At 36.6% G+C, this 27,823-nt stretch overlaps 2 protein-coding genes across 2 annotated transcripts in view; one reads left to right on the top strand and one right to left on the bottom strand.

Annotated features, from left to right (window-relative positions):
- LOC113091484 (gamma-aminobutyric acid receptor subunit alpha-5-like) lies at positions 1 to 27,726 on the bottom strand. Its single transcript, XM_026257047.1, has 10 exons — positions 26,789 to 27,726; positions 26,163 to 26,247; positions 25,819 to 25,943; positions 24,591 to 24,658; positions 24,098 to 24,318; positions 18,144 to 18,226; positions 11,388 to 11,531; positions 8,474 to 8,626; positions 5,475 to 5,686; positions 1 to 1,998 (listed from the first exon to the last, which is right to left on the bottom strand). Exons 2-10 carry the CDS (start codon positions 26,243 to 26,245, stop codon positions 1,705 to 1,707), a joined length of 1,383 nt encoding a protein of 460 aa, XP_026112832.1. The 5' UTR covers positions 26,246 to 26,247; positions 26,789 to 27,726; the 3' UTR covers positions 1 to 1,704.
- The window catches only part of LOC113091483 (gamma-aminobutyric acid receptor subunit beta-3-like), a 69,250-nt gene continuing 50,533 nt past the window's right edge, over positions 9,107 to 27,823 (top strand). The window contains exon 1 of the mRNA XM_026257045.1: positions 9,107 to 9,975. Within this exon, the coding sequence (XP_026112830.1) occupies positions 9,881 to 9,975 (95 nt within the window). The 5' untranslated portion in view covers positions 9,107 to 9,880. The remainder of the gene's footprint in view (positions 9,976 to 27,823) is intronic.

Below are 27,823 nucleotides of genomic sequence, written 5' to 3'. Positions count from 1 at the left end.
GTCAAGAAACATATCAGGCAGAATTTATTGCTTCATACTTGTATGCTTTGAGAAACATCTGTACATTTCTGGAAACATCCATTTTTGTAAAAGGGCACATTACTGACTCACTGAACTCTTTTAATGATTCATTCTCCTTTAGGCCTGAGTGGCGTACAGAGGAGCTTAATGGCTCTCGTAGTTGGCCTCTTAATGAGCTACACATCATCCGAGGGTCACTAAGTTCTTTGTGCCATGTCACTTTTATTTAACAAGTTCAGAATAGAATGATTACAGGATAAAACCTGAATCTTTCAGAGTCGCACTTTCGCACTAACAAGGTCATTGTTCGCTTCTCCATTTCATTCCCCAAATAAGCAGCCATGCGTTTCAGTTGAAGGCCAGAGATTGCATTATGGTGTGACATTTCAGTTTCAACAAGATCCATTTTAACATGCTTGACAACAGCAGGTTGCTCCTTTCTGCCCTATACCTGACCTTCTTTCTCTCTCTTTTAGGATCTGAAAAATTTATGAGTTATTCAATGTAAATGTTTCTTTCTTTTTTTTCCCCAGACCTTTTTACCTGATCATTTCACATTAGTCTACATGGTAGAGCAAAGAAAATATCACTAGGTGTCAACATTTAAGGCATTTGCTGACTCGTTCCAACCTCAAAACCCACTGACCAATTTACAACACAGAGAAAAAGTAAGATAACGGCTGACAGCATGAAAAGCCAAGTCAGAAACTATTGGCTGTAAAGAAATGCCACATTCTGTCAAAGCCTACAATATTTCACAATACAATCAGTTTTTTTAGCCATCATTCATGTCGCTTTGGCTGCACATCAGAGTAGCGTATCAGAACCATTTACAGCTCTTCCTCACTAATGTTAAGCCGCATCTACATTAAAAGCAAAGCATACACAAGCTATGTACAAATTATCTGAGTCTTAGCTGCAACCCGACCTTGTTCACCTTGCAGGATATCTTGGTCTAAAGTGTGAAAAGCTGCCTAAGGTGCACAATTCTATTTAGCTACTTCAAAAAAGCTTAGAAAAAAATGACAAAAGAAAGGGAAATCAGTAATTGAAGGGCATTCCCGAACACTCGAATGAAGAAATCCCTCTGAAGGCAACATTTTTAGCAAGGCATCTGTCTGCCTCATACCATTGATGCTAAAGCTATTAAACAAAGAAGAGAAGCTTCAAGTCCATAAATACAAAGCAAGAGTTTCTTTATAAGCCATCACCCATTGCAACATAGTAGAAAATATTTTTTTTGCATAGCATTTGGCCTTGCTGTACTTCTTTTCATAAAATCTTTTTTTTATTTTTTATACTGTGATAAATGTTGATGCCAAATGCATTGATTTTTGTTCACATCCTTTGGAAACTCCATGACTGAAATGGTAGCTTTTGTGGCACTCAATTCATTGAAAGATGAATGCAATAACCAGTGGAAACCAGGGAAATATAAAGTAGGAATTCAAGGAAGATATGGCAATTATATTCCCATAGAGCTTTGAATCTATCATGCAATTTATGATATGAGGAGGAAACTTCAGCAGGAGCACTCCTCTTTATATTAGCGAAGTGAGAGTTGCTGTAAATAAGTGCTCGACATCGTTTTTTGCAGGGTCAGCTTGCCGTTGAATACTGAAGTGGAGAAGAAAAAGAGAATGTGCATGGAAAGTTGCGGTGGTGTTGAGGATTTTGCGGTGGCTAAACGGCTCCTTTAATAACCGGTTCCCTGTTGAGGTATGTGGCCCAGTAGACCAAGTTGAAAGTCCCAAAGAGCACAGGGAACACAATCCGGGACATCTTGTCAATTTTGCTGACGCTGTTGTAGGTCTTTTTGGGGTCCATTGCAGGCTTGGTCTCAGCGCTTTTCAACTGGACAGTGGTGCTGTTGGAGATTGTTGAGATAGCAGCATCCTTCGTGACGTTAGGGGTGAAGTTAACTCCAGACGAACAGGCATTGTTGGGCTTTTTGGTGAGTGCCAGTGGGTCTTTTTTCTGTGGATGAGAAAGGTGAAGACATTGTTATAGTCAGGAGATTTTAAATAAGGTTGTCAATGTAAGAACAAAGTTGCCAACTACCTGCTCAGAGAAAGCCCAGATAATGAACCAGTTTGAAGGGCGTAACCTTCTAATTAAAGGTGAAATACAGTCATGGTTAACAGAGATCTGAGTCTGAACATTAAACAGTGCCAGCAGAAGAGATTAATTAATAAGGTGACAGTATAATAATGGAGCGATCGAGACTGCGGTTAAGACAAGAGTGGATTGAACTTGACTCACTCAAGGGTACGTGCAAGTGACTTTGAGGCACTTTTTTTCAAGTGAAATATCATTTAATTTATCAGTTACACATCTTCTTGCTCATCTTGTTCATCTATAAAAGTTATAATGCTTTCAGTATAAGTACTTTAGATAGAAAAGACAATACGCAGCAGTTATAACTCTAAAATCCTAATGACGTGACATGCAGCCAAGTATGGTGACCCATACTCGGAATTCATGCTCTGCATTTAACCCATCCAAAGTGCAAACAGACAACAGTTAACACACCCGGCAGCCATTTATGCTGCAGCACCCAGGAAACAGTTGGGGGTGCAGTGTCTTGCTAAAGGGCACCTCAGTTGTGGTATTGAAGGTGGAGAGAGCACTTTAAATTCATTCCCACCACCGACAAATCCTGCCGGCCCAAGACTCGAACTCGCAACCTCTGGAGTAAGAGTCCAAAGCCCTAACTATTAGGGCACGACTTCCCCTCCTGCTGTTTTGCTTTTATGTTCAAGTACTTTTAGGTGGGCAGAGGTAACCTTGTGTGGGTGGTGGACAAAAGGTTCTGAGCTGCTTCTAGCCACCCAATCTTTCCACAATTCATCTTTGATTAAAAGTATAGAGCTTTCAGGTCTAAAAGGGGGTGCAAACGCTTCAATTAAAAAGTCCATTCAAGTCTGTGTGCTGTATTACATGTCTTCAGTCATAAAAAAGGAGTGAGACACACCCAAATTTAAGTCAAGTTCATGTGAGAAATAGTGATGGGTCATTTGCAAATTAGTCTTGAACCATTTGATACGATTCACAATAACTGGGAAGATCTTATTTGGAACAAAATAGAGTTGGAGTTCCTGAACTCACAGATTTTATGATCATTGAAAAGAATGATTATAACTGAGTAATTGCGTAATTGCTGTAAAGAATTCAGACACACACACACACACACACACACACACACACATTTTTATTTTTAACTTTCTACTTTTTAAAGAATTCTGAAATATTATAATTTTTATGTAGAACTTGAATTTATAAAAAAAATCATGTGGCACTGAACTCTAAAGGCTGATGAAAGCTTTGCATCACAGGAATAAATTACATTTTAAAGTATGTTGCTATTGAAATCTTATTTTGAAATTATACAAATTTTCACAATATTACTGTTTTTACTGGATTTTGTTGGTGACCAACAAAACTTTTTTGAATATAAGTGTGTATATGTGTGTGTATGTGTGTGTGTGTGTACATATATACAGTCATGCCAGTAATGAACAATATTTTGTATACATCAATTCCTGCTCTTTCTTAAAGAAGGGCACCACATCAGGGGCTCAGGGTTTTAGAAAAAACACCTCCGCAGGGGAGGAGGAATAAGTTGGTGTTTGATAAAAAAAACAAGAGAGGGTGACATTTAAGAAAGCTGTGCTGGAGGTCCAGATCTGACCTTCAGAGGTCTGACTGCAGAGCCTTTACGAACAAACTCAGCACAGTGACATGTGCACTGCAGGGGCGTTCCCTCCGAGGAGGCGATGTCTCCTCAAAAATTTGGATGACAAAAGAATCAATATTACAAACATAAATCACAAATATTATACTGTATGGCATTAAAAGTATAAAACTCACTTGTTTTTATAAAGTAACACTGTCAAACAGCGACACCCGCAGGTAAAGTTACCTCCCTTGAGTCCATAGACTTACAACAGAGACCCCTTAGCATGTGGTGAATTTTCTGGGTTGTAATCGAGAATGAATGGGAGAAAGTCACATGAGAGGAGGAACTGTCTCCATCACGCTATAACTGGATATGATCGGTTATGATTGAATGTTATTGGTTCATGAGATAAATCCCGCCTCTTGTTCTCATGCGAGCTCTCTGCCTGAATGAAGAAAATGATGGCATTATTATTATTGACTAATTATAAAGTAAGTAAACAGTTCTCCTACTCAGAAACCACTACTTTGTGTCATGTCAAAATAAAACTTGAAATAGTCTGAAAACGTGATGACTGAATTAGTTTGGAGCATTCAGCCTGATGAAAGATACATCTTTGTGTCTCTGCCAGTGTTTACAGGGCTTTTATGATGATGACTCAAAAATAAATTTACTATTAAAAAGAACAGCTGAAAATCAGTTAACAAACAAATAAAAAATATTGGTAACATTTTACAATAATGTGTCATTTGATGTGTTAACTAACTTGAACAAACAATGAACATTTATTAGAGTATTTATTCATCTTTGTTTACATTAGTTAATACAAATAGAGTTGTTCATTGTTAGTTCATGTTAGTTCACAGAGCATAAACTAATGTTAACAAACACAACTTTTGATTTTAATAGTGCATTAGCAAATGTTGAAATTAATATGAACTAAGATTAATAAATGCTGTAGAAGTAGGTTATTGCTTATTCTTAGCTCATTTTAACTAAAGTAGTTATCTAATATTAACTAATTAAACTTTATAGTAAATAGTTTCCAAAATATCTTTCAAATTGTTACTGCCTTTAGTCTTTATTTTGGAAAAAAAATTAAAAACACTATTAAATGTATAATTAGCATTAAAAATATTAAATAAAATGTAAAAAAAAAAAAAAAAATACAAACTAGAATTATATTTGTTCTCTGTTTTTATGTAATATTTATTTAACCAGGAAAATGTGGCAACATTAAGTGTAACAGGGACATTATATATACAGTATATGTAACTGCCTCAACTGGTGCACTGACTGCTCTTTGAATTCCGTTTGTCCACCGCAAATGAAATATTACCACCTGGGTGAAAATAGATCTTGCATAAGGAGAAACCTGGCATTTACATGTACATCAAACAAGCAGCTCTCAGAAATCTCAATGAAGTGTCAGGTCTGAAGGGCATTCTGGGTAAAGGCTAAATATTCATCCTGTAGAATTTCAAAATGTGACATCCATCAGCAGCTAACACAAATACGACTCATCTAATAAAGCAGTTGACATTTGAGTTAGTGTCACCATCTGAAATGTTGTGACTGAGCACTCTCAAGCTGTTCAAGTGTCTCAAAACAATTAGAAAAAGCATATTATATAACCTTAATGTATTGAAACATTCGCGTCAAAAATAACTGAACTGTCATGTTTATGCAACTGCACTCAACAAAGACTCGTTCTGAGGTTTTAAGAAAGTTGAACAGCATATATGCAGGAACACGCGAAAACATACTAACTTACTTTAGGCTGCTGAGCCTCCAAGGCCTTCTTTCCATCCCAAGCCCAGCTGCGTTTGGTGAAGTAGTTGACTGTGGCAAACTCAATAAGCGCAGAGAAAACAAAGGCATAGCAAACAGCGATGAACCAATCCATTGCAGTGGCATATGCTACTTTGGGGAGAGAGCTGCGGGCGCTGATGCTGAGGGTGGTCATGGTCAACACTGTGGTCACACCTGTGGAGGACCAAACACATAGATTTAGGATATTATAAAATAAGTTATCTCCAAAGCTGATCAGAAATTTTGAATAATTCAGATTTTTGAAAAATAAAGTCTCTTGTGCTCACCAAGGCTGCATTTATTTGATAAAAATACAGTAAAAACAGTAATATTATAAAATATTATTACAATTTAAAATAACTTTATATTTTAACCTATTCAGCTGAATTTTCAGCAGAAATTCCTCTAGTCAGTTCTTTCATTCAGCATGAACACATTTAAATTATCACAAGTGACATTAAAGACATTGATAATGTTACAAACGTTTTCTATTTTGAATAAATGCTGTTTTTTTATTTTTTTATTTTTTTTTACCTTTCTATTGATCAAAGAATCTAAATAAATGTTTCAACAAACCTGAAAGACACTGAAAACTGAAGTAATAGATGTTGGAAATCCAGCTTTGCCATCAAAGGAATATTATTGTACACAGTTATTGTAAATTATAATATTCAAAAATTAATTTTGATTAAATAGATGCAGCCTTTGTGAGCGTAAGATACTTCTTTCAGAAACATTAAAATCATAATCCTAAATATTGCAAATAATATATCCAAACTTTTGACAGGCAGTGTAAATGAAAAATAATAGACATTACAGTCTAAATCCTTACTGTTTATATCTTTATAAAACGCCATAAATTAAACAACATGCTTTATTAACTAAATACATTTCTTAAGAGTTACACCACATTTCTTCTACAAAATATACAGGCATATAATGGTTATAATATAACATGATTTATGTGCTGAAAACAATCACAGTAATCCATCAAAACACATTCAGTTTCAGTAGAAGCAGAGTTATTTTGTGAATGCCGACATCAGTGAGCAGGGAAATTTTGTCTTTCATTCAACATAATTCTTGTAATATTTAAAATACTGTGCATGAATAAAATATTGCTTCATGAATCATAAACTCATCTTAACAGCAAAACAAAGCATACCAGCTGGGAATACTGACATTAAGATAATTTCATTCCCAGAAATGTAGTCTACTTTTTATCAAAGAAAAAGTATATATAAAAGGTAGCAATGAAAGGTCAAACACAGCAGCACTGCAGTTCAGATATAAATGTTTATATATATATATATATATATATATATATATATATATATATATATATATATATATATATATATATACACACACACACACATGCCCTTAGAATGACAGTAACATTATAATTCTTCAAAGTATCAGAGAATAGTTCTCGGTAAGTGTCTGAGGAGCGGAGGTGTGCTGTCCCTGTCAGAGGGAGATCTGCAGATTGCCCCAGGCAGCGGTCACAGAGACTTTTAGACATAAATAGCTATGGTACTACAGTCCCTCAGGCATACGGCTATGGGATTTCTCAGCCTGAGGCTATGCAAATACAACACTGTCACATGAGCGATATCAGCGAGTGGGTCTTTGAGCCTCTGTTCGTGGATATTTGTATATTAATGTTTGTGAGAAAGCATTATGTTTTTGATGTATCCTTTGTTGGCCAGTCAGAGACATGTTGTTTGCGTGGGCACATATTCCTTGTGGACGGTCTGCTCGCTTTGCTGATTATTGCCAAGATACAATGCAAGGCCCCAGAATTGAATAAGAACGGCGGTGTGAATTCAAAATTAGTCATCCGAGTAGATTAGCACTTCGTTCCTTCTGATTGCATCAGTTAATTCTGATTTCCACTTTGATGAGAATTATCGATGTACAGAGCAAAACATTAAGTGATAGAATGAAAGGGTCAACAGATGAGAATCTATATATGCTAGGTGAGTGAAAACTGAATATAATAATTAATTTTTTTTTACTTTCAAACAGGACTGGAGGGGTAAATACCTGATGCTGATAAGTTTTAAAGGTGCAAGCAGGATTTTTTTTGTTTCTAACTAAAACTATTGAAATTGTTTTGTTAAATGTAGGGATGCACAATACTGGATTTTTCCAGATATCCGATATGCCGATATTTTTCTTCTTATTTTTGCCTACAGCCAATGCTTTTTTCAAAATTTCCTTTTGTTTGGAATCAACACCAAGATATTAATTTATTTTATAATTATTTTTTTTGTTTATAGTTTTGACCAAAAAACTTGCTTGTTAAACAAACAATAAAGTTATTTTCATAATGAGAGTAAATGGAAAGCTTTGAAAATATCTGTTGAAAAAAAAAATGATCATTGCCCTTTTTTTAACCTTAACATTTCGCCATATATAAAAGAAAAGAATAAATGTGATAAAAGACTAACTGAAAATTGTAGTACTAAAATTACAAAATTAATTTTAAATCAAAATGAAAACTAATCGAAATTTTATAACTTAAGAATATAAAAATAATAATTAAAAGTAATAACATGTTATAAAATTTTATAAATAAAACTAAGTTACTTAAACAATATAGTTTAAGGAATCTATAACTCCAGAAATCTTTTAGCATTAGCATTTTCTTAACTTTTCTATTAATTCATTAATTGATTTAAGTGCTATACAGCTATTATCCAATAGGGGATAAAAGGGCCTTACTACAACTAAATTTATTAAAAATAGTGCTAGAATTAAAATGCATTAGACAGAGTCACTGAAGTAATGAAGTTAACTCAAATTGCAAACATTAATGGCAGCATTCATGAGGGTTTAACCCATATAGAACTACTCAGATTTTCTATTCTATTTTCTATACTATTTTTTTAAAACAGCTATGTGTGTTTGTGTGTGTGTGTGTGTGCATACCATGGGAAAAAAGGAAGTACTAACCAAAGACGGTCCTGGCAGGGACAGACTCACGGTTGAGCCAGAATGAGACTTGGGACAGAATGACAGTCATGAAGCAGGGCATGTAGGTCTGAATCACAAAGTAACCAATCTTTCTCTTCAGGTAGAAATGGGCCATCATGACCGTGTATTGACCTGCAGGGGGAACAATGAAACAGAAGAAGAATGAAATGAGAGAGAGGGTGAGAATAGAAAACAGTGATGGAAAAATAAGTAACAGAAGAAACAAAGGGACTAAGAGAGGGAGGGATAGAGTGTGATTAAACTCTTGAGGGGATAAGTGCAAACCAGCTGAGAGGTTTAAAGAGAAAATGAGAAAGAGAGAGAGAGAGAGAGAGAGAGAGAGAGAGATGGTGAGAAACAAGTCAACAGAAGATAGAGACATAATTATATGAGGCAAATCAAAACAAATGGGAAATGACGTACTTATGGAATTTTCCAAAAGTGCTGTAAGTATTCTTTCAGGGTAAAGGGAAACACTTTGACTTCCTAGTTTGTGGTCTCATTAGCACCAAATAGTGGACAGTTATCATAATGTCTGGCTACAGTATGTTTTAGTAAAAGAGTACAACATCAATTATTTTATAGGTACAAAAATGGCCTAAATCATCAGAATGGAACATATTTATTAATCATCTAAACTAAAGTGACATTTATGGTGCATTTAAGAGCTGTCACGTTGTGCACTGGAACATGGTGAGGTAAATCATTAACTGAAATAGAAAAGAGAATACAGAATGAAAAAAAACATTATATATCCTGTTAACCAAGCGAAGATTGAATTTGAAGCTTTAAAAAAATCCTTTTGAGCCACACAGTCTGATAAACTATAGAAAATCCACTGATGACTGCTGCTTTCTCCTGGCAAAATCGGATTTTTGTGTCCCACTAATCCCTTGTCACAATCTGCATCCAGCAGGCTTCTCTCTCTCTCTCTCTCTCTCTCTCTCACACACACACACACACACACACACGCACACACTCTTCTGTCACTCGCTCTTTCAATAGTTCCATCCATTCTGTCAGGCCAGGCCATCCGCATTTAGGATATACTCTTTCACGGCTTGCAGAGAGAAAGTGAGGAAACAACAAGGTGGTAAAAACAGAGCAATAGCATAAAATCTAGTCTAGATCAGAAGGGACAGATCAAGTGGATCAAATGAAGAGGACGACAAGCTGTTGAGTCTTGGAAGTCAAGGAAAAGTTTGAACGTCGTGAGGGCCCTGGGGGCAAAGATGTCCTCGTCATGAGGGGCTCGTTGCATTCCCTTTGTCTGGCTTGCCCCTTTATTTCAATGACCGGGAAGAAAGCACAACTGGCAGTGCCCCATTTCATATATTCCACCTTGGATGTGCCCTGTGGGGTGGGACTCTTTTGAGAGGTACAAACATGCGACTGTGGTGGATTTTACTTCTAAGCTTTTGGAGTGTTTATGGAGAACTCCCATTCATAGCAGAGAACAACGCTGCCATGCAGGTCAACTGGTGAGTGGTCTGTTTTTTTTACACTCAAAGAAAAATAACACAGTGTTGAACGTCGGCAGGAACGGATGAGCACCTGAGAAAGGGGCAGCTTCTAAATCAATTTGAAACAGCTGGGAAGGGTAGATGCTATTTTCTGGATGGGAGTTCTTATTAATAAAAGGTGACAGGTTATCTGGACGTCTTTACAGTGTGGGCCAAGTGATTGAATGTTGACATTTCCACTAGAGATAATTTTACCCTCTGTTTGGCAGACTCTAGAAGGTCTTTTTTTCCCTTTCTTTCATTCTTTCTTTCTTCTCCGCTGGGTTTGAGCTAATAGCCCTGCGCTCATGAAATGAAGTCCTGGTGGATCTATTTTTAACTTTGTAAAGAGGTTTGCACCTCAGATTAGCAGCAGTAATGACCAGCTGACCTTTGTCCTGCAAGTCAGACAGGGCAAAAATCGGAAGACGGGGGAAGACAGGTTATAAAGTCCTGCCAGAAAGGAACACTGTGGCCTCAGAGCTGGTTTCAAAAAGTGTTTCTGGCCACTTGATGACAGCTGGCCAACTTTGATGTTTAAATCAATGGCAGAGAGAAAGAGATATGGCTCAGAAGGGTTTAAAACATGACGTGGTTGGCATAGTTGATAGTGTCTGCCTAGCTCATGATCAGAGCATGATAATGTCTTATTGAATATGAGTGTCCACCAGCTCAGCACGGTTATCCATATATGTACATCCATAAAGACGGAACAAGGGGAAGCCCCCCAACCCCACCCCCCGCATATGATTACAAAGCTAGAGGCAGAAATGATATGAGTGTATTACCAGTCATCTTTACATAACCGAATTAGGCAGATGCTGCCTAGGCCCCCTTCTCCCCCTTACTCGTCTCCCATGTGTCTCTTGCCAGCTTGAGCCAATGGTGGCTGACCGATGTCACATGGTAAAAGCACAACTGATGGGGAAGCACAAGGATTAACCCTCCAGATCCAATGGCCCAGGATAAGTGTTGTTTTCTCCCCTCCCTCTCTCTCATCTTCATCTCTTCCTGTACTCTCGCTGGTCCTAGAGACAGCTGGCCGTGAGTGGGAGGTGTACTGAAATCCTCATCACTCATTTGCCATCCAGCTTGATTTGAAAAAGCAATAAGCACAGAAGGGCTATCACTTTATTTAAGAGAGACAACATCAGACGGTGTAGGAAAATGAAACTCAAATGGTGTGATGCAACAGATCATGTTCCTAGAAATAATGCATGAGATGTAACAGGTTAGAAGGCCAGATGAAAGAAAATGTATGATATACTAGCAAGAATGGGCATTGCGTTACTACAAAATGTTTCGGATCAAGGTCCTGACTATAAAGCTAAAGCAGAATCACAGATCTTGGCACTGCAGATAATTGGATAAGATCAGAGAAAGTTATTTACCTCTGCTTGTGCTGATATCTTCAGTACCGACAGTGTGGCCAATCAGATGGTATTGGTTAAGACGTGACCCTTCCTCTGCCACTACCACGGACATGCCAGGGCCTTTAGTCCACTTATACACCACTTCTGAGATAGGGTAGGCATCTGGAAAAACACACAGTAGTTTACACTTATTATGCAATGATAATGATTATTAACCAGACACTGCGTTTACCTGGAAGATTAGTTTAAATTAAATTTAATCTGTTCAGTCCCATCTTTGAATAAGGTTGCATAAGTGTTACCCACTCTTGCTTGTACAGTCATTGTCAGTTGATTGGATTACGATCGTCATGCAAGTAACTTTCATTTCTCAGATTTAGGATGTGCGGTGTCTACAGCTGTCAATCATTATATATCAGCTACCTTTATCAACAGGGAGCATGTTTTTCTGACTCTGCTGAGTGTATAGCTTGGTAATAAATTGAATCATCTGCACCTGTGTTGAAAAATAGGATCAGACGATTGGGGTCAAAAAAAGAGATTTTCCTGCACCTCAGTTGAAGACAACTAGAGGAACACTTCAATAAAATGACATGTCTTTGCACATGTTAAAAAAGAAATGTAGCCTATAGCTGTCCTGCAAAAAAAGCTCTAAAAAAAGCTCAAAAAAAAAACACCAATCCTCTAATACACTGATCCACAATTACATTTTTTTTTTAACAATTTACTGTATTTTTATTGTATGTATTTTCATTTACAGACTGTAATCAACTCACATTCAACACATCGTGAAACTACATTTTGGGTAGATGCAAGTTTCACATAAAATAGCTGCAGCTTTACAGAGTTTCTTAACACTCCATTTTTTCCCTTTCACCCCCTCCCACCATTGTGACATTCAATCTTGAAGCAAAACATTAATCTTGCCACTCTCTCTCCATCACAATTAAGATTGACTTTGACCATCTAGACTGAGGGATTATTCTGCCAACAATCTACACACACAGACGCACGTACCCTTAGATACCCCTAGCAGAAACTAATTTGCACTTCACAAATTGTCAGTCTCACCACCCCCACTCCTCTACTCTTTCCCTGACTAGCAAAATCAAACTTGCTATTGATATAGCTACAAATCTTCTGACTTCTGAAGTCATAACTAACATACTCATAACCAGATGCTCCTCTAAATCATTAAAAGCACTGAAGCACTGAAACACAGTTCATGGTGAAAGCTCTCATTCTGGTGTTGTGTACCCCTATAGATAATGTTGTGCTTTTACTAAAAAAAAAAAACGTGCCAGATTTCCTTGGATGGTTGCAGAAAAGGCTTTTGCATGTTGAAATACTGTAATAATATAATGTATTATGTAAGGCATCATAGGCAAGTAGCTTCTAGGCGATTTTTATAGACACTTCTTAGAATGGACAGTCCACTTGAGGACAAGCCCACACATTACCTGTTAAGACTCTATAGGGTACCAGCCAAGATTGTAAATCTTATACTGATTGTTGGGACAGATAGCATACGTAGTTAGCTCAAAATGCTAGCAAGTCCTGTAGTTAAATATTTGTAACTAGAACATTTTATACAACACTTTGTTATGCAAAACTTTTGGGACAAATGTACAGTATGTTTACAATTCTAGAAACAGTGGGTTTTATTCAAGAAACATGCACAGAATTCACATTTTGTGCATTCAGATCAATAGGTAGATTTACACAACAATGGGTTTAAATACAATTTACACAAAAATGCTGTGAGTTCCATGAATCAGGCCACGGTTTTTTATAGAAAGGATTTAATCTCTCTAATCTCTGTTGTAGGTGTTTTTTTTTTTTGTTTTTTTTTGCATGTGGCTATAGTGTTATTTCCTACATTTTGCTAAGCATTAAAAAAGTCAACGATATCTAAGTTGATTTGTATTCTGTGTTATATCCCTTTCTTACCCACATGAACAGAGCACATTACTGCTGTCATCATTATTGTGGATTTATGGCATGAACCTTTACTGACTGTGTGTGACATTTCAGACTATTTGAGATACCCAAAGAAAACATGAAACTATTTTTTAAGAGATATATACCAGTTCTCCTAGGATAGTGTTTGAAGCTCAGTGCAAGTTCAGGAGCCAACAACTAACCCTAACTAATGAGTGTGAAGACAGGGTTGCTGCTAAATATATATGGTGATTGCAAGTGGATCTAATTGGATTGAATTTAGTGGACATCAGATGATCCAAATAAGCTCTGAACTCATTTAAGTTCAAATGTAAAATTATACACTTTGTCAAGCCTACTATGGATTGAACAAAAGTAAACTAAAGTATATAGTGGTAGTGATGATATAAATCATGGTACAATAATAAAGCTACAGAAGATTTTGTGTGTTTACATTATACCTAGAGCACTATGGGAGATGTTATTCTTACTTTTTTGACATACTGTAGTCTGTAGACATTAAGCAAACAGCATTTGATAAACCAAAGGAAGTGACAAGGTCTAGCTTACAGAGGACAACATATTTCTCATAGGTCAAGGGTTGAGACTTGAGGGAAACAAATGTAGTTCTTCATTACGAGAGGGTCACCACAGCACAAAGAGAGAATAGCCTGTAGAATAACCTTCTTACTCACACACGACTGAAACACTTTGCAGTAAAATGAAATCGTTCAATGTGGATATGACTTGACAGAATGTGTGCGTGCATATACAGGTTTGGCTATAATCGAGAGGAGCAAGTTTTGGGAAATGTCCTCACAAATAGAGTGAAACATCAAACACCCACAAAGCAGCCTACATTTGATGAGATGCCCTCATTAATATAGTGAAACCAGCATGTGTGCTTATTTGTGGTTAGGAATGTTAGTTTTTTACAGCTTATTTATTCCAGGCCTGAATCAATCAATGTCAGAGTTTTCATTTTGTTTGTGAATCTCATTTAGCATCCCCTCTTGGTTTAATGCAATATTGAATGCCTTTCAGAATTTCAAATCAAATCAATTTCGAATCAATGTGAATGAAGCAAGTTAAAGCAACAATTCATTCCCAAATAGTGACAATCTGCAAAAATTACAAGAGTAAATTAATCAAAATTAAATTATAAAAATGATCGTCTTTTCATTTAAAATGTTGAAAATTCAGAAAAGATCATAATTACATGAAAGATAATTTTCTACTGGCTTGAAGCACTGATATAGGCAATTCCACAAAAAAACAAAAAACAAAACAAATAACAAATAAATAAAAATATAAGAAACTCTTTCTCAATCATTTACTAATAAACAAGATGGGAAAATATGGCAGCATAAGTAATATAAAAATATACAAATAAATAAAAAATAAAAAAATAAATAACACTCCATCCTTTTTTACAAACACCCCCACCTCTCAACCTGTCTTTCTTTACACAGATTATGAGGCTTGGTTGCCCTAAGGTGACCCTGATACTCTATACACACAAGCTAGTGACATCTTTAGCCATTAGCTCAGCAGGTTGAGAAACAAACACAGACAGTTTTCTTAAAGCTTCAAGACATGTTTGTGATTGTAAGGCTTGGTTGTTGAAATGCTGTTCTTGTGTGTGTGTGTGTGTGTGTGTGCGTGTGTGTGTGTGTGTGTGTTTAGACATATTTTGAATGAGTATGCATATTTGTTTAGTGTCGGTTTACTTCCTAGCTTTTAAATAAGCCTATACCTGTATCTCATCACATTTTTTGTAGACCTACCTCATACGGTATATCCTCCATTGCTGACCTATGCCTATCTGATTTCTCTCTCAAAACTCTCTGGGAATAGATATATTGGATTAATCGGAACAAAAATATGATTCACCATTGGGAACCTTTACAAGGTTGAATCATCCCTCAGTAATCTTTTTTCTATATAATCTTTTGAGTTGAATCTGCTGGCACAAACCTGAAGGCTGTACTGCAGTATGGGGAGCGCTAAATATACACTATACTTGCACTAACCTCATCAAATAAACCATAATGGACATGAAAGAGAGTAGATGTCAAAAAAGACAAAGAGTTAAGAATGTGTAATGAAAGAAAATTGCAACTTTCTATTTTTGTTGTTATTGATGCATTATATTTCTGAATAATAGCTGTATAAATGACCCATCGTTTAGAAAACCTGCAGAGATTTTCACTCAACAGTCTCTACATCTAAACTAATATAATAGTTTCAATGATAACCAAAATTTTCATCTCTATTAATTTGTCAAACCATGTAATAACTGGGTTAATGTACAGTCATATATAGAGTTTGGAGCTCCAAGACACTCCACAGTCTCTCTCTTCTCATATAATAAAATCATTTCAACTCAAAATCAATATTTCATGTCCAGCCATGCAATAAGTGGGATAATGTACTGTACAGTCAGTCTATCTTTACCGTAAAATAAACCCTCACATGGTGATACAAGACCCTAAGCTTCACATCAGAGACCATTCTGTGATAATGACCAGCTGACTTTACATTAACCGTGAAATGAATGCCTTTGTACCTGATTCACTCAATGTGCTTAGCCGAAGATGTACATTGTGTCTGTTGAGATTAACTGTGAGAATGATTGTCTGTGTCTTTCAAGAGCAGAATGTTCCTTAACAAACGGCTCTGCATTAACAGAACGCACACATCAGCTTCACAACTTTTATTGTTTACATGAACGCCATTGCCTTTCTAAGGCATTTTGATTGAGATGACTGTTAAAACCAGGCGTCTGTCACTGTTATCCAACCAGCCAAACAAAAGCTGCTGGTGCAGACAGAATTTATATAACCCTTTACATAACAGAGCACAATACTTCAAGTAAACACATTTATTGTGCGATTTACAAGTTAAATCACTAATTCTCTGCTGCCTGTATAGTAACTCACGCAGAGGGAATTGCATTAACCAGGTCTGTGAACTCTAAGTTTGCCATAAAGTTCCTAAGTATGAGTCCTAACGAAAGCTACATTTTAAATGACCACCTGATAATGAATAATTAATACCATTTGTGACATTTGAGGTAGCTCAGAGGGTGTTTTAAATCTTCAGTAGAATGTAAAATTAAAAAACCCAAGAGATGCTGAGAAATGACTAATTAAACAAAATAGCTAAATAATAGAATCCAGTCATTTCTGTGCGCAATAGTTCATGTTTATTAACACCGTACTGTTCATTTGTGAAAATCATGCTCAGTCTTCATTACATATTCAGTCTGGGTTAGGTAGTTCTTGCTTCTATAATAAAAAATATGGTATATGATCAGATCAATGAAAAGTAAGTTAAGTACTATTAAGTACTATAAATATTGGATACGCCATTGTCCATAAAGTAGAACAAGACAATATAAACAAAACAAGAAACAGTGGTTAAAAAAATAATAATAATTAGCCTTGTTATTGTTATACTTTTTTTTTTTTTTAGACAGTGGAGTGTCTTAAATTGATGCAGCATGTCTGGTTTAATATTAGTCTCAAAGATTCTCTGCAAACATCAATTTGGATTCAGGTCAAACCAGGCAGGCTCGTACAATTTGACTTTTAGAATGATTAGATTTTATTTTGTACTTCTAACTACGCTGATGTTCTAATTTAACAATCCATCCAATCACATTGGGAAGCCTATGAGATTCCCAAAAGCGCTGCATCAGACTCATTTTAGGTCACGAGCCAGATTAGATTAAACACCACCTTATGCTGGCCGATATTTTTTATTTATTTATTAAATCTTGACGTACCCATGGAGAGCGTAAGGACAATGTGTCGTTTTATGAATCTACTGAATGAACTTTAGGTCATGAGGGATTTTACTATGCAGCTTTAAAAATACAATCAACTATTCAGATATGCACAATCATGACACATCAGTGGCACCTTTCCTAAGCGCTGTCTGTCATGGTTTCTGCTTTATCTCAACCCAAAGGCTCTCCATGTACAGCCCTATCCTGTAATGCTCTGAACATCAAAGAAAGCTGAGCCCATCTCAGGTCATTCCTGGCTTCTTAGCACCAAAAAGCCTTTATTTTGTGTGTGGGCAGTGCGTACGTGAGCATGGGAGGGATGGCAGGACACCTTCTAATCCAGTCCTCAAGTCACCCTTCTTTCTGATAGCACCAGGTGATAATCTTAATCCTGCTCTTGGACAGGATGCCACATGATAATCAGACTAAACTGGACTCAGTATGTGTTCAGATATACCTTAAACACCAGTCCGTCAAGCGGACTAAAATAGACCAAGTTAGCACAGATTTACTCAATAATTTGATAAAAAGTACACAAACATGTATTGAGAACAAATACAGAGAGAAATTAAGATGAAGGCAAAGAGGTGCTTGGTACATAATATAAGAAAGATGAATTTCTCATCACCTCCTGCAGCGGGAATTTCCTATAAAATATACACAATGTTGCTCCTATTCCTATCTTTGCTCTGCTAACATTTCATAAGTGAATACATGCTGTGCTAAGGCAATGTGTGTGTGTGTGTGTGTGTGTGTGTGTGTGTGCATGTGCGTGTGTGTGTGTGGTAAATTCTGCAATGTTCTACTTGCATCTAGTTCATCTATGTGAGATTCTATTCAAACACTTTTACTGAATAAGATGGATGTAATCTTGCATTTTGAGTAGTGACTATATTTTATCAGAGGGATTATTTTATGATTTCTTGGAATCTGCTATTTTAAAATGATTTTAAAATAGCCATAAAACATACATTACAATGAGTTTTTAGGCAGTTGCAAAGGAATTGTTCTTCATTCAGAATAAAACATTATGGACTTACAGCTGCCAAATTTGAGTGGGCAGGCATGAGTATCCATAGGGAAATCCTCCAACTGCATGGGACACTCCGCTGATATGGTCAATCTGCAGAGAGAAAAATTAAAATATGATTAAATCTAGATCAGCACATCTGAGTCAGTTTCAAAGATCAGTTTTTAGTATAAATATCTTCAGCCATCATCAGCTTAGTGACAGTCACACAGGAACAGTGACTAGCTGTTTGTAGCTAATTCAGTCAGTGTTCAATGTCTTACTGAAAATCCTCTCAATGTAGCTAGGCTTGAATAGCTTGTGTATATTAATAGGAAGACTGAGCTGTCGTGTTGAGTGCTCTTAGATGTATTTATAGAACAAGGGTGCCCTCGTGTGCCAGATGTAGGAATGCTGCCAAATCGGTGAAGTAAACCACTGCTTATTCTGGATTTGCTTAGAAGCAACTACACACACACACACACACACACACACACACACACACACACACACACCAGCATTACAAACACATGCATAAAAAAACCATTTCCTATTCAATATTCAGTTTTCTTTTATGTTTGATACCAATGCATTTTAAAACGCTAAAGGTGCATACAATAGGATATCAAAATTTATTTTGAACTGACATCGCCACCCATTGGAGTATTTGAGGACTACAAGAAAGAATAATAATGTTACTGTGCCATGTCACCCCAGCAAAAAAAAGAAAAGAAAAAAAGAAAGAAAAGAAAAAAAAACACCTATGCTATAATTTATTAAATACTAAGTATACTTTAAATTATTTATAATTCCACTGTATAGGGGGAAGTCGTGGCCTAATGGTTAGAGAGTCGGACTCCCAATCGAAGGGTTGTGGGTTCTAGTCTCGGGCCGGACGGAATTGTGGGTGGGGGGAGTGCATGTACAGTTCTCTCTCCACCTTCAATACCATGACTTAGGTGTCCTTGAGCAAGGCATCGAACCCCCAACTGCTCCCCGGGCGCCGCAGCATAAATGGCTGCCCACTGCTCCGGGTGTGTGCTCACAGTGTGTGTGTGTTCACTGCTCTGTGTGTGTGCATTTCGGATGGGTTAAATGCAGAGCACAAATTCTGAGTATGGGTCACCATACTTGGCTGAATGTCACTTCACTCACTTTCACTCACTTCACTTTCTTCACTTTCATTTGGAGTATTTATTTATTGCAAAATGCACATTTCTTAATATTATGCCTAAAACATGTTTTAATATTACTGCCAATAAGGATTGTATGACCTAAGTACAAAATGAGCTGTTTAAACTTACCAGACTTATACCAGTTACAATTGAAGGGTATTTTGTATTAAGCACAATTAAGCAAGTATGAAAATGTATTTTTAATATACTTAGCATGGAATAAATGTTTTTTTTTTCTTTTCAAATACATTTCAACATTGTTATTCACTAGGGACTACATATAGTTCTACCACACTAGTGAAGACTGATTCGATTTAAAAAATTTTTTTTAAATTTGATAAACTAAAACTACATACAATTGTGTTGTTTGTTTTTTTATTGCTCATTATATTTGTTGCTTTTCGTCTCTTTTTTTTCTGCGGGTTCTCAGAAGCAGAAGTCAACACAGTGATCTCATAGTGGTTCTATGACTTTCCAAAATGAAACATAAAAACATATAGTTGCCTTTATGTTAAAAGTTAAAACTTACAACTTTAAATCCCCCTTGAGAACACCGCAAGGCTCTGCAGTGGCTAAATCTGCTATCATGTAGCCCCCTCTAGTGGACCACTTATGAAACACAGCTTTTTAATTCTATTACCGTATGATTTTGTAAAAAAAATAAATAATAATAATAATAAAGTTCTGAAGCTAAACAGACACATTTAATGTGACGGAGATGGACTTTGCGAACAGTACAACATCAATTCATTCTTTTTGAGAAAGTGCAACTGAATTGATTGCTGGATGTTATAGAGTATATAAGTGATCTAACATGACATTAGAAATATGAAATGGAAGTAGCATCACATTATTATTGTTGCTCTGTTAAACAGCCAAAAGGTTTTGGGCACTTCCTGTTTCAACGAAGTACGTCCATTAGATTAACAATGCCAGGTTGCATTAAGTTTATTTAAATCAATGTTCAAAATCTGCTGCTTAACCAAAAGTCACCAGCAAAGCCATTTAGCAAAGCAATTTTATGAGATCAAGGCTGATCATCGCTAGCATTACCATAATGGCTACAGGATGGCTGCTAAATTATGCCACCATCTTGCCATTACGCCCTTCCCCTTAACATCCTGGGTGGAGCCTATTTCAAGGATTTGGTGTAAGCAATGCAATAAGACGTCAGCGATAACCCTCAGCTGGCAGTGTAATGAAGGGTTTGATATTGCCATTCTACTAAAACTGCTTAAAACCTCCATCATCAGCATCTGAGGATGAGACCGGGGTTGAAGGGCCCATGGTTGTATTTCTGACTGGAAATCCTGTGAGAATGTAATTAATGGGGCGGGACACGTGAGGCGCTGTTCCTTCACTTAATCAGAGCAGGGCCTTCATCTCTGACAGCTCCATGATGAATTGCTGTATTGGAAAAATGAAGTACTGTCCTCTAAACTCAACCTCCATTCGACCAGCTCACACAACTTCATCAAAACCAGCCATATGGGAGGTGAAAAACTCACTGTGTACTTCCTGAACACAGTTAGTGCTAAGGTCAGCACTGCTGGATGTGGAGACGAAATGATGTGGCACTGGGGCCTTGACAAATCATGAGCTCTCAGAGCTTTATCCTGACTGTGAGCTTTATTTGGTCTGTTATAGCCCATTATAGCTCATAACTTATTACTTTCTTTCCTTCTTTTGGCTGTCATATTGTAATAGATTATGCTTTTTACTATTAGAACTGTCCACCTTTCAGATTGTACATGAAGAGTTTATTACCAAAAACAGACCCAGTTTTTATTAATTTTCATAAATCATGTTTTTTATCATTATAATGTTTTTATTGTGTTAGCTGTATTTTTTTTGTTATTATTTGGAAATGGAAAGCAGGAAAATAAAAAACTTTTTTTGTTTGTAGTTTATAGTTTATGGATCTGTTTTAAAATGTTTTTACTTTATATTTGCATTTTTTACAATGTATGTTTTCCTACTACACCATTTGTCTCAACATCGGGCTCAAGCTAAGAACATGGCAGGTCCTTCAGAAGATTTGACAGTTTCTAGAACATCTCCCTTTTGTTCGGTCTCATAACCTCCTTTTTAACTCTAATAAAAGCCTGTAGACTGCATTCCACTTTTAGAATGTGGGTGGTGAAACTGTTTTGCCCTGCTTTTTCATGGCAGCTAAGGTGCTCCTTTCCATCTCAGCAGGAAAAATAAAAAACCTTACTGCTGATCACTTTTCTGGAAACTATGTGTGCATTGATGAGTGGTAAAAGGCCCTTTTAATGGTTTGCACTGTTAGGAAATGCAACACTGGACAGAGTTTATTGTAGGCAAGCTACAATAGCTCCACCATTGATTTCTAAATGAGTCATTTCCTCTCAGAGTCATTAATGTTTGATTGATGATCTCGGTCAATCTATGATCTAAAAAAGCAGCTCTATATAAGGCTTTAGCAATTGTAAGACCAAATGCATATTGCAAAATTATTCAATGTACAAAACAGACAATAAAAAAAAAAAACAGTGATGCTCCACAAATAAGAAAGGAATGTGTTTCATGTAAATGAAATGAACCATGTTTTTCATCTATTTTATATTGCTTTAGCCCCACTACAAGAAATCTAATTGTTACCTATATGGAAAACTCGCCAAATCCCTCTTTGCATTTACATTTTAGTTAATAAAAATGAATAACTTATTATATAATGGATCATCTTAACTGTTACCCTGGGAGAATAAAAACAACTAATTCATAAACAATCATAATCTAAACACTTTACAAAATTCAGCACTTACTCAAGCAGATTCTACTACAGAGAAGATTTCGTATTGATGCCATTTGAGAGCAACAATAGCTGCTTTTATACAGCACTAACACAGCAGTGTTCAGTGCTTGGCAGTAGATTGTTGCTGATGATAGCATGGCGAGCAAAAACTGTTTGTGTGTGATTGTAAGTGTGTGCGTGCTTGTTCTCTCCCTCTGCCCTGATACTGCGAGTAATGGAGCAGACAGTCTGTGAAGAACAACTCAACAAAAGGGGCATAAAACATACAGCCACATGCCCTCTTCTGTTTTCTCCTCTTCCTTTGTTTCTATCTCTTGCTTTGTCTCACCCCCTCTTGCTTTTTCTCTGGAACAGCCTTAGGTTGGAACACCCTTGGATGATTGGTCCAAGGCACAAAGAGAAACTAAAATACACTAGATGCTGCAGGTATATTTTATGAATAAATGAATACATGGAGTGTCAAAAAAAAAAATGAATTTGCCTCTGGAACCTCAGTACACTGCTCAAAGTAAAAAATAAATAAATAAATAAAAAACTTAAAACCTACACTCTAAAAAAGGCTGGGTCAAAAAAAAAAAACAATTGCTGGGTTTTTCCATATTTCACATAGCACTGGATTGTATTTAATCCAGCATTTTTTTAGAGTGTAGGTAAAATTATCTAGGCAGATAAAATGATTTTTTCTTTGGAAAAAATACACATTAGTCTTGATTAGATTGGTCTTGGCAGCATCAGCAATAATGGAATTAAAGTTACAAAATAATCAGTAACATTTTGCCATGCATGCCATTATTTTTCAAATTACATTTAAATAATTGTACAAAATAAATTAAACAAATAGAAAAAAAAATATTAATTTGTAATATTTTGTGTTGGGGCCTGTGAAAATATTGGCAGGGCAAGCAGACAGAAAGACAGATTAAGACAGATGAACAGAGACAGACAGACAGAGAGAAAGAGATTAGATAGATAGATAGATATATAGATAGATAGATAGATGGGCACACTGTAGTCATAAAGGGATGGATATGGTCAGCAGCAATACTCAGGTAGGCTGTGGTGTTTAAACGATACTCAATTGGTACTAAGGGGCCCAAAATGTGCCAATAAAAATGACCTTCACACCATTACACCACCCCCACCAGTCTGAACATTTGAGACAAGGCAAGGTGGATCCATACTTTCATATGTTTTTCGTGACCCTACCATCTGAACGTTGCAGCAGAAATCGAGACTCATCAGACCAGCCAACGTTTTTCCAATCTTCTATTGTCCAATTTTTGTGTGCCTGTGCGAATTGTAGCCTCCGTTTCCTGTTCTTAGCTGACAGGAGAAGCATCCGGTGTGGTCTTCTGTTTCTGTAGCCTATCAGCTTCAAGGTTCAACATGTTGTGCTTTCAGCATACCTTGGTAGTAACGAGTAGTTATTTGAGTTACTGTTGCCTTTTTATCATCTCTAACCAGTCTACCCATTTTCCTCCGAACTCTGACATCAACAAGGCATTTTAATTCTCACAACTGCCGTTCATTGGATATTTTCAATTTCAATTTTCTCTGTAAAACCTAGAGATGGCTGTGTGTAAAAATGCTAGTAGATCAGCAGTTTTTAGAAATACTCAGACCAGCCGTCTGGCACCAACAACCATTCCACGTTCAAAGTCACTTAAATCCCCTTTCTAGATTGATAGATATTTTCAAATTAGGCTAATAGAAATTTGTAGTTCACTTACATATTAAGTCAAAAATAATGCTGAATAGACAGCTTTGGAAATAAATGTGTTAAGAGAAATCTTAGCTTTAGCAGGGGCAAACTGAACATTGTCACTAAGATTTTACGATGTGGAACATGAGATGCTGAATTCAAGCGTACTTAACACTTCTGTCACATGGCAGAGGGTTCAACAGTGCAAATCAGGGGTGAGGAGGGCATAAATGAGATGAAGGTCAAATGTGTAACTGTACTATCACTGTACTACCCATAACTACTCAAATCATTATAGCTTATATAAGCGTTGTGGCTTAAACTGGTACCTCATGGTGTACAGCAATGTCCCATCATCCTTCAGTCTCAAAAGCTTGTTGGGCGTTGTCATGTTGTGAGCAATGGATTTTTTGCCATTAAGGAAAAAGGTGTCTGGTGTCCAAATATTACTGGCCAGCAGGTTATTCAGAGGTAGCATCTCCATCGGCCCCTTGAAACACAAACGTTCATCCTTCCAGCTTTGACGGAAAAACACATCAATGGTGTATTCCTGTTGAAAGAAAAATGTTAGTGCCATAAGTGTGTACCTGAAGGCAGGACCACATGACTGAATATAAAAATAAAAAATAGTATCATTCATCAGGTCGTACTGTGACCTGCCTAAGATACTGCATGCAGAATATAACTGATTGTTGTAGAGACAAAGTAATGTCAATAATGGAGTCAGGATTTAATGAAGATGAAGAGATATCTAAGATAGGAATTTGTAGAGGTTAATGAATGGTGTTTCTTCATGAACAAGGATATGGTTGAAATTCTTACCATCTCAGTATCTGACACTGGTCCAAAGCTAGTCACAAAGATGTTGGTTTTTATTTCTGTCACTTTCTCTGTAAAATCAAAAAGAAACTGCATTTTTTTTTTTAAGATCAAGTTAATTTTGGTCATTGCATACATAGTTAGATACATAAATACATAGATATAATTATTATAGTGAACTAAAACTGAAACTTAAAAAATTAAAACCATTAACAAAACTTGTACATTACTTAAAATAAAATCAACATTAACTGAAATAAAATATAATAATAATAAAAATATATATATATTTCAACTAGGTGCCACGGTAACTTTTTCATTTTACTTTAGTTTAACTGAACTAAAACAGAAATAAAAACTATAGATTTATATATAAAAAAACGAAAACTTAAAAATTGAATACATTTATATATGCTGGATTTCCATTATACTGTATATACAAGTATATATATTTTGTGTAAATATAATTTTTTAACTGAAGTATGCTTTGATTCAGCCATATTATTTAGTTGCATTCATTTTTAAAATGAAAAGCAATTAATTTCATCCGCCTGATTGCACTACTAAAGGCACTAAATCAAGTTCAATGCCATCATTTGTCAACTGACATCACGTTGCTGCTGCTAGTTATGAGATGTGCTCCCTTGAACTCTCTCACATGGAAACAGAGCAGCCTGTGTTTATTCTCTTTTTCTGCCATGATTTCGACCTCTGAGAACAATGAACCTGCACCTTTGGAAAAGAACGATAGCTTTCTCAAGGTCAGCAGCCACATTCATATCCCTCTCTCCCCCCCTCTCTCTCTCTACCTCTGTCTCTAGCAAGAATACTGTAATTGAGAGTGCCTGGAAATAGTGGTCGTTTGATTTTCACAGTGGACCAGGCAATTCCAATCACTTCTGCTTGGTGCAAACATCTGCTGTATAAAAACACAGATTTTTTTTCTTTTCTATGTACTTTTCCTTCCAGTTAGTGGACTGAATAGAAGCAGCATCTCTCTCTCTCTCTTTAATGAAAGTCCTTCATGCTGCTGTCACGATGGAATGTGCAGGCGTTCTCTCTGTTTAAAAAAAAATCCTCCTTTATCTGAACACAACTTTTAAGATTAACTCACAGAGGTCAATGCCAGACATAAATGCCATTAATATCCAAAGAAAAAACTATTTTCACTACAGCACGACTTTGCTACAGATCATGTTTTAGAGAACAAAATGGTATCTAGGCAGTTTACCTCCAAGCCCAGGTCGCAGTCTGTTATCGTAGCCATCCAGCAATCCATCCAGTATTCGTGTGAAAACTGTGATGTTATCATTGAGCTCTGACTCTTTAGGAATCCCTGTAGTAGTCTGGGAAAGGCTGATGCACAATACCACAAAGACAATTAATAATTACAAGTATTAACTCTCATTCTCCTTTCAAACATATCCGTAATGATATAAAGTGGTCTCGAAATTTGAATCAGTATGAATTAATTATAGATATATATTATAGATCTATAAATGATATTTAACATTTATTGACTCGTGCAATGAACTAAAAAAATATAAGAAAAATAAAGTTACATGTGCAATCTACCTCAGGTGACAGGTGAAAGTCATGAACAAAACACCGACCCACAGACTTCTCATTTTAGCGCTGCAATGTGGTCCATTTCCCATGCCTGCAAAAGTCCAGCATAGGGAGTTCAATCCAGCACTATTATAATCTGGCCAATCTCCAGGAAACTGAATTATGCACATTAATTACACACATTATGACAAAGTTTTGTGATGCATACAAAAAGCATAAAATAGGATGATCAGTAGGCTAAACTTAAAAAAAAAAATCATCAAAGCAATTAAGCAATTGTGTTAACCAAATACTTTTTCATTGTAATTTTTACTGATGCAATCACAATGCTTATTTTATTTATTTTTCAATTTAATGTTATTTAATTATTTGCTATTTAAAGTAATTATTTATGTATTTTGTTATTTGCAATGTCAAGAATCCGTTCTCTGTTGTGTGCATGTCCCATAAAAGCCAGTTTACAACATTTCCTTCAACGTGATCGTTTGTAAAAGCTGTAGGAGCGCTGAGTTTGCAGCAGCAGTAATTCAGTTTTAACAGCCTCTGGCGTATAAACTTGTCGAACATTTATAGCGACTTCTACAGAGCAGAGTTGAGCAGAGATAGTGTACAGTAAAAGCCTCGTATCTTACCTTAAATACCTGATTGGTGCAGCGGATCCACGTTGAACAACTGCAATGAATTCCTCTTAAAGCAGTGAGCAAAATCCCGCAACGTTCAGTTTAAATCAGTGTGATGCGTTGTTCTTCAGATATATCCAGTTTTATTATAACAGGCTCATTGTTCTGTCCTCTCTTTCGATTCAGTGGCTGAAGAACCGCTGCAGAGCATCCCTTTCTTTCTCCCGCATCCCAAAGACCTCTTCATCACTCTTAAATCCAATTGAACGACAGTAACCAGACAGCACAACAGCCTTTAAAACAGTCTTTGTTTCTCGTCTCCCCCTATTCCCCCTCCAGTCAACACATCCCCTTTAACAGACCATTACTTTCCCCCCTTCTTCCCTCTGAGGTAGCCTACTGTACGACATCTCAACGCTTGTCTGCGCAACCGTTCAAGCGTTACAGAGTTTAACAGGGTTCTCTGCTTACCGGGTCGCCGGTTTGGACGTCCGTGGCTCTTCCCACTCTAAAGCCCGACTGTCACTCCAGTGGAATTTGTTCGTGTTTAGGACCAAAGTAATAGTGCCGTCACCTCTGCGCGCGCTGCATAATTACCCCCCGAGGGAAATTTGAGCGGCCGTTGGGGTTTGAAACTTATCTTGTTTAAGCTTATGTGCCGGTGTGCGTTAACGAGCGCGGACGATAGAAAATGAGCTGGTTTTCCAACAATTCTGCTTACTTTGCATTTTGTGCGCGAGCGTTTACCCCTGCGCCAGGCTATTTAATGAAGACTGTCTTCCTCTACACGCGGACCATTATATCTCCACTAGGGATATTTATGGTTTAAAAGTAACAGTTTTAGCCTACCCTGACACTAACGGGTTGTAATCGTCCTGAGGATAATTTAAAGCATATGTGAAGCCTAGCTGTAAGTAATTAAGGTATCAATCAAAGATAAATAACACTGATTTGATAGGACTAAATTGAAAAAATGGTTTACGAGTGTAGAGTTGATCATTGTTTTATAAAAGGCACAAGTAGTAATGAGGACAGCCATCAGAGGGA

This window comes from Carassius auratus, unplaced genomic scaffold (genome assembly GCF_003368295.1).
Source record: "Carassius auratus strain Wakin unplaced genomic scaffold, ASM336829v1 scaf_tig00214198, whole genome shotgun sequence".
NCBI lineage: Eukaryota > Metazoa > Chordata > Actinopteri > Cypriniformes > Cyprinidae > Carassius > Carassius auratus.
This window is presented reverse-complemented; position numbering and strand designations above follow the sequence as displayed.

Excerpts from the sequence above, each read along its gene's own strand:
- LOC113091484 (XM_026257047.1), bottom strand. The coding sequence starts at position 26,245 with ATGGGAAATGGACCACATTGCAGCGCTAAAATGAGAAGTCTGTGGGTC. Across the intron at positions 11,532-18,143 it reads CCCACTCAAATTTGGCAGCT|ATGCCTACCCTATCTCAGAA; the intron begins GTAAGTCCATAA and ends GTGTTTTTCCAG. Across the intron at positions 1,999-5,474 it reads TGGAGGCTCAGCAGCCTAAA|AAAAAAGACCCACTGGCACT; the intron begins GTAAGTTAGTAT and ends TCTCATCCACAG.